This window comes from Leuciscus leuciscus (assembly GCF_965113295.1).
Source record: "Leuciscus leuciscus genome assembly, chromosome: 13".
Lineage (NCBI taxonomy): Eukaryota > Metazoa > Chordata > Actinopteri > Cypriniformes > Leuciscidae > Leuciscus > Leuciscus leuciscus.
The window spans coordinates 26,267,782-26,281,654 of NC_138737.1; the positions used below are offsets into that span (position 1 = coordinate 26,267,782).

A 13,873-nucleotide genomic window follows, 5' to 3' on the forward strand; every position below is an offset into this window, starting at 1 on the left:
CCTCCTAGCACCCTTGAGGAATCTGATGACCAGGTCGTGCTTCCCCACGGACTTATCATCAACTACATCGTGATGTGCGGATATTGCAGCAACATACACTTTGAGGGTGGAGGGAGACAGCCTTCGCTCCAAGCCCTCTTGTAGGAAGGAGAGCACAACTCTGATCGGGCAAGTTCGTGGGTTCTCCCCGTGGGAAGAACACCAGCCGACGAACAGGTTCCACTTCAGAGCATAGAGGCGCCTCGTAGAGGGGGCTCTAGCTGAAGAGATGGTATCTACCACTGCCTGTGGCAGGCCATCTAGAACCTCCGCGTCCCGTCCAGGGACCAGACATGGAGTTTCCAAAGGTCTGGACGCGGGTGCACTAGGGTGCCCCTTCTCTGAGAAAGTAGGTCCCTCCTCAGAGGAATCGGCCAAGGAGGGGCTGTCGCGAGGAGCATGAGTTCTGGGAACCAAGTCCGGGTTGGCCAATACGGGGCCACCAAAAGGACCTGCTCCTCGTCCTCCCTGACCTTGCACAGTGTCTGTGCAAGAAGGCTCACTGGGGGAAACGCATATTTGCGTAGATCCCGGGGCCAGCTGTGTGCCAGGGCATCCGTGCCGAGAGTTCCCTCGGTCAGGGAGTAATACCACTGGCAATGGGTCGTGTCCGGAGAGGCAAACAGGTCTACCTGTGCGGCTCCGAAGATTCGCCAAATCAGCTGGACCACCTGGGGATGGAGTCGCCATTCTCCCGGAAGGGGGGACCGACGTGAAAGCTCGTCGGCCACACGATTGAGCTCCCCGGGGACATGAACGGCACGAAGCGACCTCAGATGCTTCTGACTCCACAGGAGGAGGTGGGAGGCGAGTCGCGACATACGACGGGAGCGTAGACCACCTTGTCGGTTGATGTACGCAACGGTCGCAGTGCTGTCCGTACGGACCAGTACATGCTTGTGTTTGAGAAGGCCCTTGAGGCGACACAAGGCCAAGCGTACTGCTTGCAACTCTAGGCAGTTGATGTGCCAATGCAGCTGGGGCCCCGTCCACAGACCCGAGACTGCATGCCCTTTGTACGTGGCCCCCCAGCCCTTGGCAGAAGCATCTGTGAAAACCACAGCATGCCTGGAAACCTGGACTAGGGGCACTCCGGCCCGTAGAAACCCAGGATCCGACCAAGGGGTGAAGGTTTGGCGACAGTGCGGGGTGACTTTGACCCGGAACGTGCCGCTCTGCCACGCCCACCTCGGGACTCGATCGCGAAGCCAGTGCTGGAGCGGTCTCATATGCAACAGACCGAGCGGCGTTACTGCGGCTGCGGCTGCCATATGCCCCAGGAGCCTCTGAAACTGTTTCAGTGGGACCGCTGACTTGCCTTGAAAAAACTTGAGGCAGTTGAGCACTGACTGGACGCGTTCCTCCGTGAGGCGCGCAGTCTGGGCGACCGAGTCCAGTTCCATACCGAGATAAGAGATCCTCTGCACAGGGGAGAGTTTGCTCTTGTCCCAGTTGACCCGAAGCCCCAACTGACTGAGGTGCCGGAGCACCATGTCCCTGTGATCGCACAACACATCCCGCGAGTGCGCCAGAATGAGCCAGTCGTCGAGATAGTTGAGAATGCGAACGCCTTGCTCTCTCATGGGAACAATGGCCGCCTCCGCGACTTTCGTGAAGACACGGGGCGACAGGGCCAGCCCGAAGGGTAGGACCTTGTACTGATATGCTCGACCCTCGAAAGCAAACCGAAGAAATGGTCTGTGTCGGGGAAGAATCGAGACATGAAAGTACGCGTCCTTCAGGTCGATCGCTGCAAACCAATCCTGGGGACGGATGCATTCGAAAATGCGTTTCTGCGTGAGCATCTTGAAGGGGAGCTTGTGCAGGACCCGATTCAATACACGCAGGTCCAGGATTGGCCGTAACCCACCGCCTTTCTTGGGTACAATGAAGTAAGGGCTGTAAAACCCTGACCTCATATCGGCTGGAGGGACCGGCTCGATCGCGTCCTTCGCCAGCAGGGCGTCGATCTCTTTCCGCAAGACAGGAGCATCCACTGGACGCACACGGGTGAAGTGGATGCCCCTGAACTTGGGAGGCCGGCGTGCAAACTGAATTGCATAGCCGAGCCGGATGGTGCGAATGAGCCAGTGCGACGGCCTCGGGAGCGCTAGCCAGGCTCCGAGAAACTGCCGCAACGAGCCCACCCGCACCGCCGGCGTACCCGCGGAGGGGCAGCGAGGCGGAAGGCAGGGACACGGCTCCGGTGGCATTGTAGCGGCCGAGAGCGGGGTCTGGGTGTGTACTTGGACAACACCTACCTGCTTCCGCCGGGGGACAGACCCGAGAGTGTTCTGCTGCGGGCTGTCGCCTGGCGAGGGAAGGGGGGGAGACAAGGAGCAAGGCCCGAGGGCGGCTGCTGGTCTCGCCACCTTCCCGCCCAGCGGCAGACAGGAGTGGCGTGACCGAGGTGGCGCCACTGCTATCTGAGAGCTGGGGAGAGGGGACTGAGAGTGGCGAGACCCAAGGGTGGCGCACACTGCCGTCCCACTCTCTAACGGGAGAGACTGCTTGTTCAGCAGTCCCAACCGTGAATGACCCAGAGGAGGAAGAAATTGCTCTTTTATTGAAGTTTTGGGTACCACCGACCGGCTGGTCGGCGGCGGAACAGAAAAAACCAACATAGGATTCTCCACCCGGCCCTCCTCCGGGGGAAGGAGGGGAGCAGAGGCCCCCTCCTGTAGAGCAGCTCTTCGGTCCTCTGGGTCGCCCGTCTCAGGAACGCCTCTTCCCTTTGGTCTTCTTCTTGGGGGTCGGAGGCGGCTGAGCGGGCGGGGGAGCCCTCTTGCGACCTGAACCCCGCCTCCTGGGGTTGGACTGCTGCCCAGGAGGAGGAGCGGAAGCGGCCGCAGGAGGGCGCCCTCGGCGACGAGCAGACTGAGGTTCTTCGGCCGCAGAAGACGGACCAGCAGCATTCCGTCTCCTGGGCAGGACATGCCGAAGCGCCTCAGACTGCTTCTGGGCGGCGGAGAACTCTTGGGCGAAGTCCCCCACCGCGTCGCCGAAAAGGCCCCCTCGGGATATGGGGGCATTCAGAAATCTAGCTTTCTCTGAATCCCGCATATCCGCGAGGGTAAGCCAAAGGTGGCGCTCCTGGACCACCAAAGTGGACATCGCCCGTCCCAGAGAACGTGCGGTGACTTTCGTCGCCCGGAGGGCGAAGTCCGTCGCCACACGCAGCTCCTGCAGCACCCCTGGGTCGGGACCACCCTGCTGCATGTCATGAAGCGCTTTGGCCTGGTGAACCTGAAGCAGCGCCATGGCATGCAGGGCGGAAGCGGCTTCTCCACACGCCGTGTAGGCCTTCTCGGTCAGACCGGAGGAGAACCTACAGGCGCGGGAGGGGAGTGAAGGGGCACCCCGCCAAGTGGAAGCGGTCTTCGGACACAATTGCATCGCAACCGACCGCTCCACTGGGGGGATTCCCTCGTATCCCTTCACCGCCCCACCATCCAGAGTGGTGAGGGAGGAGGAGTGAGTCGGTCTGTGTCTGGCAGTCAGGGGTGCCGTCCACGACTTCGTCAACTCCTCATGCACCTCCGGGAAGAATGGGACCGGAGCGGGACGCTGAGAACCAGCGCGGCCCGCCCCGATACACCAATCATCGAGCCGCGAAGGCTCGGGACACGGTGGAGGGTTCCACACGAGCCCGACCTTCGCGGCCGCCCGGGCAAGCATAGCGGCCATCTCAGGATCCGGCTCGGGCGCGGCCACCACACCCGAAGGGGGTAGACCCGCCGATTCGTCACCAGAGGATGACCGCTCTCCCTCCGATGCAGCGATAGACATCGCATCTTCAGGTGGCGCTCCGAAGGAGACTACCGGAACCGCACGGGGCGGCTCCAGCGGCTCCAACGGGGGCACCGATGGCAGCGGCGCTACTGAGGAGTGGGAACCTCGTGAGGATCTTTCACCTGGCGAGATATTCCGCACTGTAACCCTCATACGCTCACCAACAGCCACAGCCGAAGTAGTCGCCTGCTGGACTGAACCAGCAGACGAACTAGATCGGGTGTAGACTGAAGGGACACCTTCAGCAACTTTCCGCTGAAGGATACTTAGTCTTGAGCGGAGCGCCGCCAGAGTCATGTTCCCACAATGAGAACATGACTCGTTCACAAATGCTGCCTCTGCGTGCGCTAAGCCCAAGCACGAGACACAGTATCTGTGACCATCACCCTGAGACAAAAGTCTACCGCATCCAGAAACACACGGGCGAGATGACATCTTTGTCACGTAGACAAAGGCGCAGGTCGCCCGCAAAAGCTCTTTCAGGAAAGAGAGAGAACCTCTCTTTCAAGTGCCGAAGCACACAGGGACCCACCGCGGCCACACACGGGGAAACTGCAAGCCCGTGTGGGCACTCAATACCAGCCGTGAAAACGGCTTTTTTTTCTTTTTTTTTATAAGCACAGCTGGTAGAAAGCGGCGATCGCTGAAGAGGCTGTAACACCGGCACCAAAGAGGACTCTTCCTGAAGAGAGACTCGTTGAAAAAACTCAAAGAAAACTTCTCAGGCGGAAACAGCAGCAGACAATGCAATCCTGTTCGGCTCCGAGGCGATAAGCATTGCGCAATGTTTACTTCCGCCTTTTATACCCGCGCTGGTAGGCGGGCCGCGGAATGCAAATATTGCATGCCAATTCAGTTTCTCTTTCATTGGCTCGTTGTTAACTCTCTCGAAGGCAATTGGCTCCCTAGCGTGATCCCAATTCGTCAGGGGAACTCCCCCGACGAGGCGTCGGAGTTCCCTGCTGACGAAAGGGAACTTGAACGCCCTCAAACCTGCAGCTGATTCCGACTGGATAGCATCATGTCGGGAAGAAGCTGTGCTCTACAAATGTGAAGGATCAGTGGTTAAAATTCATCTTTACCACAATACCACAGCAGTATAATCCTAAACATTTGCTGTGTTCCCTTTATTTTACTGACAGACGACTGCTGCTCAAATCTCGGAGTTCAATCCAGAATTCGCAAACCGCTTGCTCTTGAAAGATGGTGTTCAAAATACTTAGTTTTGAGTTTTATATTGTGTAGGTCTCCTGCTTCTGGCTAACTCACATTATTACTGTCTTACTGAAATACTTCTGCATATCAGTTGTGGGCCACTATTACCTAAAACTGTGTATATTAATGCAGATTGTTTGTCGTTCTCACTACTTTGAGTAAAGATTAAGCATGGACCAAGAATTGTTTTACCCACGTTTATGTTACATCAGTCATTCACGCTAGAGCTCGGCTAATGTAAGCACTGTTATTGATACAGTTTCCACATGTTCACCACAATAAATTAGAAAAATACTTGGTAAATAAATAAGTAGGCCTACAGCATAAGTAAAATAATTGGTTTGTTGATGGACATGCACTTGTTAATGCTGATGGTGAGGAATTACAGTTGCAACATCTCATAATGTACCTCAAACTGAGTAGTGTATCACTGAGAAACGTCCTGCTCGAGTCGTCCTTGCGATGGAGGTTCGGGTTCAATGAATTCTTCCCAATGTTTCATCATCAGACTCGCGCTCAGATTGATATGGTAAAATCAACGTCATTGTTTGTTACTGTGTTTAGTTTACGGTGTATGAAGCCTCAGGACACGCAGACCTGATGTTGTTATGGCAATGGACGTTTTTGTTTATCCACACGAGCGCTGTGCGTGGTAAACCAATCACAACAGACTGCGATGTCTGGCCAATCAGAGCAGAGTAGCTCGCGGAAAGTTTAGAGAGACTGATTTATCTGACGAGTCGTTTGAGAATCATTGAAAATGTGGTGATGTGCAAATGTATATGAGGAAATGAAACAGTTTTTTGACGTTGTATGAGTCTCCAAAACAACATTAGGAAACTTTAAAACAGCATAATAGGGGCACTTTAATATATTTTCTCAAATGTATGGACAATGCACCATGGGGATTATTCCATTTTGGAGCTCACAGTGAAACATTAGCCTCGGCTGGGTGTCCATGAAAAGCGTTATGAACACAAACACCAATAACATGGATCATGTCATGATGTCAATCAAAGCGGATGGTGCATGTCGAGGTAACAAAACAATAGTGCAACAGTCAGATGGCCAACGTTCAATGAAAAAGTTTGATGGCCAAAGTTTGTCCTGGGCGGTTCTCTATTGAGAAAATAAATGAGGAAAAACTCACTGGAAAAAGTGGACAGTCGCTGTTGCACTCTATAATATCTGGGAACATAACACGTCATGCATACATCTGTTTGTGTGACAGTAGCAGCAAAGAGAGTAGCATACTTACTCAACTTCACAAAGCAATCCAGGCAATAACCAATCAATGAAACCTGGCTTAACTGACTGGAGAGCTATGGGAAACCAGTTTTCATGACTATACTGTATGCTCTGAAAAATGAACAGAAACTATAATGCAGCTACTGCACTTTTTGATTTTTAGAGCCAACTGTCATTATTAGAGCCAAGTGTGAACACACCCCTAGTTACTAATACTAACTCACAAGAAACTCATTTTATTGAATGAGTAAGTAACAGCGCTCAGTTGAATGCGGTAGTTCACTCTTAGCTACTAGCTACTATTATCAGTAGCTACTATTTTTTCATACCTCTTGGAGGAAAAATAAGAACTACTATATGTGGTTTATAATTAATGAGAGTAACGCATAATGTATAATTAGTCTAGAGTGAAGATCATGGTAAACCACTAGAAATGATTCTCGTCAGAAGGAATTACAAATTATCTGTAACAGTATTCTAAAGTTAACAGCATGATAAGTCATTGTAAGTTTTTGAGGTTTTTGTAAGGTAATAGTAATGACTCAAGTGTTACTACATCCTGCCCCTTACATCCTTAAAGCATTCAAGCACAAGAAGACGTGAAAGAGAACTCAATTCGGAACATGTACACTGTTTTGAAGAAGATGAAAGAAGTTAGACCGGGCAACAGTATTAATTTGGTTATCCATTTCAAGGTTGCTCTCAATTAGGATACCCAAGTTGTTTATGCAAAATCTCATATTTGGTTCAAATTTCTTAAGTTTAGTCTTTAGATTGCTGTAGCAGACACGACCAAAATAGAATGATTTCCGTCTTGGATTCGTTAAGATGTAGAAAATTGTAAGATGTAAAAAGACATCCACTTTGTCAAATCTTCATAGCAGGCTATGAAAGTGTCTATGGATTCATTTAAATGTTATTACATAGTAATATAAAGTGGGACCAAAATGTCTTATTCCATTGTATTTTGACAATTAAACCGAGACCTTTTACCTAGGAAATGTATCTGGTCATCTTATATTCCATCACGCTGCCCCCCCTGAGGATCGAGTGGTGGGCCGGGCACTCTCGGAACATTTCTCATTTTGTTTTTTCCTCTTCCCTCAGATAGCACATAAACGCTTGGTATTGTTTATGTGTTCCTGTGGAGACTTGTACAGTAGCCGAGATAGGATCAGAATCTCAGGCATTTAAAGCGAAAGAAAATAGTGGAGAAGAAGAAGAGTTAGGGCTCACAGCAGTGTGACGAGGTTAACGAGAGGGCGCTATGAGATGAGGGATGCTTAACTGAGAATATCATTGGCAAAAGTATCACTCGGCCAGCCAGTCTTCATTAGAGGAAGCAGAGGAGCTTGACAATGGAATGGGTTTGAGATGTCGTAGACTGGTCGACTGGAGTATGTGCACTATAACTGCTGCGCCCACAGATCAAACCGTCAAGTCAATTCTAATTATCAGAATGTCACCCATCTACTACAGATTAACCACGAAACTGAAGCGTGATGCACATATTTTTATGAAGATGCACCAGTTTGCACTCCTAGCTCATTTGCTGGCCTAGGCAAGATGAGACATGACCCAAAAAAAAAAAAAAAAACTGAAAGGTGAAACGGGTTCAAATTTCTTACATTAACATTCAAAAGTTTGGGTTGGGTGATCTTTTTTTTTATGTTTTTGAAAGCAGTCTCTTATGCTCACCAAGGCTGCATTTACAAGATCAAATCTACAGCAAAAACAGTAATATTGTGAAATATTATTACAATTTAAAATGACTGTTCCCAGACAGCAACATAGTGTCGGCCCACATCAGGTAAGCGTTGAATCCTCATGTACCGGATGTGGCCCGGATCTGGACCGACACTATGTTGCTGTCTGGGTTTTCTATTTTCTTATAATTTAAAGTCCCCCTGTGGTAAAAAAAATCAAGCTTTTAATGTTGTTTATATGTCTATGAGGTGTTTTTAATATGCTTTAAGACAAACCATGTGCAAATTCATAAGTCAACACCATTGCTAAGTCTTTTCTCCTTAAAACTGCAGTGAACCAAAGACAGTCTCAAAAATGCCATTTGAAATCGCTGGTGTTTCTGATGTCACAAACTACCTTGTAGCCAATCACGTCAACGTGTGATCATCAGTGAGTGGATATCTTAGCTGGTGTGAGTGGAGGCGGGACTAATTTGCATATTCATAGAACTGCATAAACTAAATTAGGCAAGGGTGTAGGGGTGTAACAATATATAGTGTCAGAAAAAAATCAGGTTTTCAGAGTTTTAGTGTCAGTACTACAGTAAACTACTATATATAATGGTAAATATAATGTAGAATAATGCACTGTATTATTATGGGGACTTTAAATTGTATTTTTTTCCTGTGAAAGCAAAGCTTGATTTTCAGCATCATCACTCCATATAATCATATAATATGCTGATTTTCAGTGTAAGAATCAATTCTTATTGTTGTCAATGTTGAAAACAGTTGTGCTGCTTAATATTTTTATGGAAACCATGCTAAAATTTTTTCAGGATTCTTTTATGAATAGTCACTTTTGAGCAATTTAAAGCATTCTTGCTGCATAAAAGTATTTTCTTTCCAAAAAATAATCAAATCTTTAGAACCCTAAACATCTCAATGGTCGTTTTGGGACTGAATTTAATTATCAGTGACTGACCAGCATGCATTAAGGTGCCAACGCGGTTTAGATTTATTATCAAAAGCAAATATCTGTGTCCCATCAGTTTGAGTTGAAGGAATCTGCCATATCCAACAGATTTTTAAAGCTAAGAAACCCTGAATTTGGGAACTGGCATGCAGCAGGGGAAGGGGGTACTAGTCCATCCAAATAGCATTTGACAAGTTAATGCCTTTTACAAGCCAGTGACTGTCAGAACAAGATTTGCATTTAGACATGCAGCCAGTGTCTTTGGCAATGTTGCCGTTCATACTGACTTTAACAGTGTGGACAGCTTTGACCACTAAATCAATGTAATATCAGACTGCTTCTTTTGAATTTCCAAACATGTTGTTTTGTACAATTTTTGTAACCCTTAGAGGTGACGTGTATCATTTCTGCATCACCAAAAAATTACTTTTTCCCCAAACAGAACACTTCCCTGTCTGTGGTCAGAAACATATAGTACCGCTAACTCCCCAATCTCGGTTAATCTAATGTTGCTGTATCAGACAATAGGCCTTATCATTCACTAGGCGGAATGTGGCGCCAGGCACAAGTGTTTTTTGCTAGTTTGCTAGCCCGACGCAGTTATCTTTTTCCACGTCCAGCGCCACCTTGTTTGAATAGCAAATTCATTTGCGCCCATTTGTGCTCCCATGGGCGTATTGGTCTGAAAACAAGGTGTGTTCAGGCACATTGTTGGGGCATTGATATTTTGAGGCAACTGAAATAGACTGCGCCAATGACCAACAAAAAATGGGTTTAAAGTCAATGGCGCAGTATTTATTTATTTATTTTTATTTAAAGGGCAGCTACAGGCGGGCGCGTACACTAAAAATAAAAGGATCACAATGTAAAAGATTATTTTTGTGTGCATAAAGATATGGTGGAATCCGGATTGTCCCGTAGAAGGTCTGCTTGCTCGCTTTAACCTCGCGCACGAGCAGATCCATTTGCTCTCTGGAGATGCGTTCAGTTTTAATCTGGCAAATTCCGCCATGTAAATAGCGAATCCGTCATGGGAAATGGGAAGGGAATGGGAAATTTCCCAAGGGAATGGGAAAGGACACTGATTGGTTTATTGCATGTTACGCCCAAAACACACCCACTACTCATTAAGAGAATAGGGACAACCCTTTTAGTAGGGCTGTACTGTCCCAGTCGATTAGTCGATTAATTGGTCGATACGTTCTGGTTCGACCAAAATTCTGATTGATCGATTTTTTGCCGCGTTCATTTCATCAGTTTTGCCGCATTTATTTAATCAGTTTTGCCGCGCTGAGGCGCGCTCATTTCATCAGGTGGAAAGCACTAACTGCTAATGGGGGTGTTTTCAGAGTACCCTTGTTTCACTGTAACAGTCTGTCTTCAGAACACCCCCCTTGTTTTCACCTTTTTTGGATTAGCCCAACCCAAGAGAGAGCGATAACTATAGAAGGTTTGATGCTGAATATTATTTATTTAATTGTGAGAGCGTTTAATAGTCAGTCCTCTTCTAACATGTCAACAACAAAGAAATCGACAGTGTGGCAGCATTTTGTTAAAATTGATAACAGGAAAAAGGTCGAATGCAAAGTTTGCAAGCAACAGTTTTCCACAGCTCGACGACAAACATGATATAGCCTATCATCTAAAAGTGGTAAGCTCACTTGTCTGCGTTAGCTGCATATTTCAATGTTTTAGTGTGATAACCTAACTTTTAAATTTTTTATTTGGAGCCTAATGCGCAATTGCGCTGTGCTGTTGGTTGTGTTAGTTTTGAGCCTAGGATGCTTTATTTTTCAGTTATGCACTTTATTTCGTTTCTGCTCTTGATCTGGTTTGTTTAATAAATATTATTTTTTTATTAAAGTGAACGTGCCTTTTGTGTTTATTAAGAGTAAAAGCTTTAAGTTAATAGTCTATTCGTGTCTCAGCTGCGAAGCTGAGCTCATGTTCAGCCTCGCTCGGTGCGAGGACATGCACGGTGAAATGATAGTGTCTGACAGTTATAAATTATTATTATAACATATTGCAAAAATAATTGTCTAAATTATGTTGCATATTCCTCAACAGTTCTTGTGATGATATCACTAGTTGACAACATAGTACTATTTTCGGAAATCATAAGCTATGATATTGCGCAGGTTCACGTGATGCAACGCTGTCAGAGCCGACAGACTCGTGTGTCAGACTCATTTCAGTGCAAAATAATTAGGTCAAAAACGATTTAATATACTGCAAATAGCCTACAATTTTTTTAATGTTTATTTATAATTAATTTAGGCGGACAACAAGGCTACCAAGTACTGCGCACAGTGCGCATCTAATTAATGTAACGTTTTTTTTTTCTTTTTCTACCGTCATTTTTAGTCGATTTTAGTCGATTTTTAGTCGAAAATTTCAGGACTTCAGTCGACCAAGATTTTCTTTGGTTGAGTACAGCCCTACCTTTTAGACCATTTTCCCCGCCGTTAAACTAGCAAAAGAGGATTCGGACACGCCCTAAGTGCACTTGCGTCGTGCGCTTTATACTATGCGCTTAGTTCGTTAAAATAGGGCCCAATTTTTGATTATTGCACCTACAAATGGTTCTTATACTTGTTTCTACATATTCAGTTGGAGTAAGAAAGGTATTTAAAAAGTTACAAAATATATTGAAAACATTACGTACTTCAGCTTTAACACTTATTATTTATTTCCTCCAGCTGTAACCAAGAGGAGCAGGATGGCTGAGAGTCTCTAGCATGGCTGAAATGAAAGGACGCTGAGGAAGAAGAAACAGGGAAAAGGACTGACTTACATCATAGTTGGCGGGACTTCCCCAGCAGAGACCACAAGGGCCCAGAAAAAACATCCATGAAAGCCATCAGGGGAGCCTGCTCCAAAACTGAAAGACAGAAGAGTGCAAAGATAAAACCATAGAGAGGCAAGCGCTATGAGAACTTTCTCACAAACAGCCCGTCTATGGAGAGAACGACAGAACTGGTACTGCTCATGAAGGAGTGCAATATGGAGCGATCTGATACCGCTAACGTTCTATTAAGTACTGGAGTACAGGAGCAATCCACTTCAGCCCGGTTTGGTCTAGTTTGTTTGCCAAAAAAATGAATCAGACCAGTAGGTCCTCCAACATGTTTTTCAGTGCTATGTTCTGAGTATGGACTTCTTCAAATACATGGGACACAAGAACTCTAGACGTTATAGACTTTCCAAGCACAGTGTGTTTTTTTTAAATATTAAAAGTTTAGATTTTGTACAATATCTATACTAAATTATTATTATTTATTTTAACCCCCACATTTTAGCTGTGAATGTGTAAAATGCCTGCCACGTTAATATTTCTGTGTTGTACAGGTTCAGTAGTCCACTGATTTTTCCCAGTCCAGCAACCTCAATATAAGCTACAAGATTTCCCACTCTAACGTTGCAAGCAAACCTGAACTCTCCCGAGAACGTGTAGACGGCTTCACCAATTTGCAATGGATTTTTCAAATATGGTTGCTGTTGTAAAAAGTAGTAGAGAAAGGCCAATTCTTCATTAACTCAAAATAGGGATGCGCTGATATTAAAATTCTGGTTGATGCTGATAAAACCAGATAAATAGCCAATGATTCTACACTATTTAGTCTAAATAAATCTAAACTAAAATCAATTACGAATTTGTAATAAAATCTATATTTTGAGATTCTCTAAAGATTAAATTGCGCTTTTGACAAATTCTTACTGTATTTAAAGATTAACTTTAAGTGAGTGTTAGATGACGACAAAGGTAATCAAGTATACACAAATAAAATATATACATCCAATATTATCCGATAATAAATATACCATGAATCCCTGTTAAAAAAAAAATATATATTTTTATTTTTATTTTTTACTGTGGCCCTCATCAGATTTATCTGTTCAATGCTGCTATTTTTTTAGTTTATTTTGAAAATTCTGACAAAAAAAAACAAAACAAACAAAAAAAAACCCTTACACTCCTTCAACCATTACAATATTCTGGACTCTACACACATATTTTAGAATTTCTTTTTTTCATTATAGGCCTACAACATAAGCAAGCACCTGATCCTCTTATTCTGGAATGTATTTTTGACAGTGTGCTGAGAGGGAACACATTCACCTATTTGTTGTATAATATCACTTTCTATGCTTAATGTGATACTGGTCAAAAATCTTGTTTTTTGAATTTTTCCTGTTTGCACTGATCACAATGCCATCTCATACCAAGTCTATACAGTCAACTTCCTCTTTCCCTGATTTCCTTAAAAAGCCTTTCTAGCAAGTATTGGACAGTTGTGGCAATTTTAGCACTATAATATCAAATGATGGAGTTTTGTTGTTGTGTTTAACAGGACAAATATGAGAACAGGATTTTAGGCACATGTGTTTTTGTTCAGGTTTTTGATCAGGTACAGTGGTAGAGATAGATGTATTATTTAAGTGAGATTACAAAGGGAAACCGAAAATGAAATGTCAGATGAATACTTATTGATATTAAATACATTTTAGGCAAGCACATCAGTCTACCTTTCAAAGTCTGTATATAAAATTGTGTGGAATTGTATGTATGAGGGGCAAAAGAATGTTTGAGCTGACAAAAATGCTCAAATTATGAAATTAAAAAAGTCTATTAAAGATATTATATTTGTTGGGCTCAGAATGAGTGTCAGAAATAGGCCTACATTTATGATGGTTTAAGCTTAAATAAATGACAAGACAATGTGTTCATCACTGATTTAGAATTAAAATGTGTACTTGGTAGCTTTTTCCTCTTTAAAAAGTTTTACCAAAAAACAAAACAAAAAGAACAACACTTTTTAAATTAGTTTAAAGACATGTACACTCACATCATGAAGACTCCAATCATCCGGTGTGAAAAAAAAGAAGTTCACTTAATTGTATTAAATGTGCATTTATA

The 13,873-nt window shown here is 45.1% G+C and overlaps 1 protein-coding gene across 1 annotated transcript in view; it reads left to right on the forward strand.

Moving 5' to 3' along the window:
* adrb3a (adrenoceptor beta 3a) overlaps nt 1-13,601 on the forward strand; it is a 33,264-nt gene extending 19,663 nt beyond the window's left edge. The window contains exon 2 of the mRNA XM_082187760.1: nt 11,655-13,601. Within this exon, the coding sequence (XP_082043886.1) occupies nt 11,655-11,682 (28 nt within the window). The 3' untranslated portion in view covers nt 11,683-13,601. The remainder of the gene's footprint in view (nt 1-11,654) is intronic.
* Nucleotides 13,602-13,873: the final 272 nt, after the last annotated feature.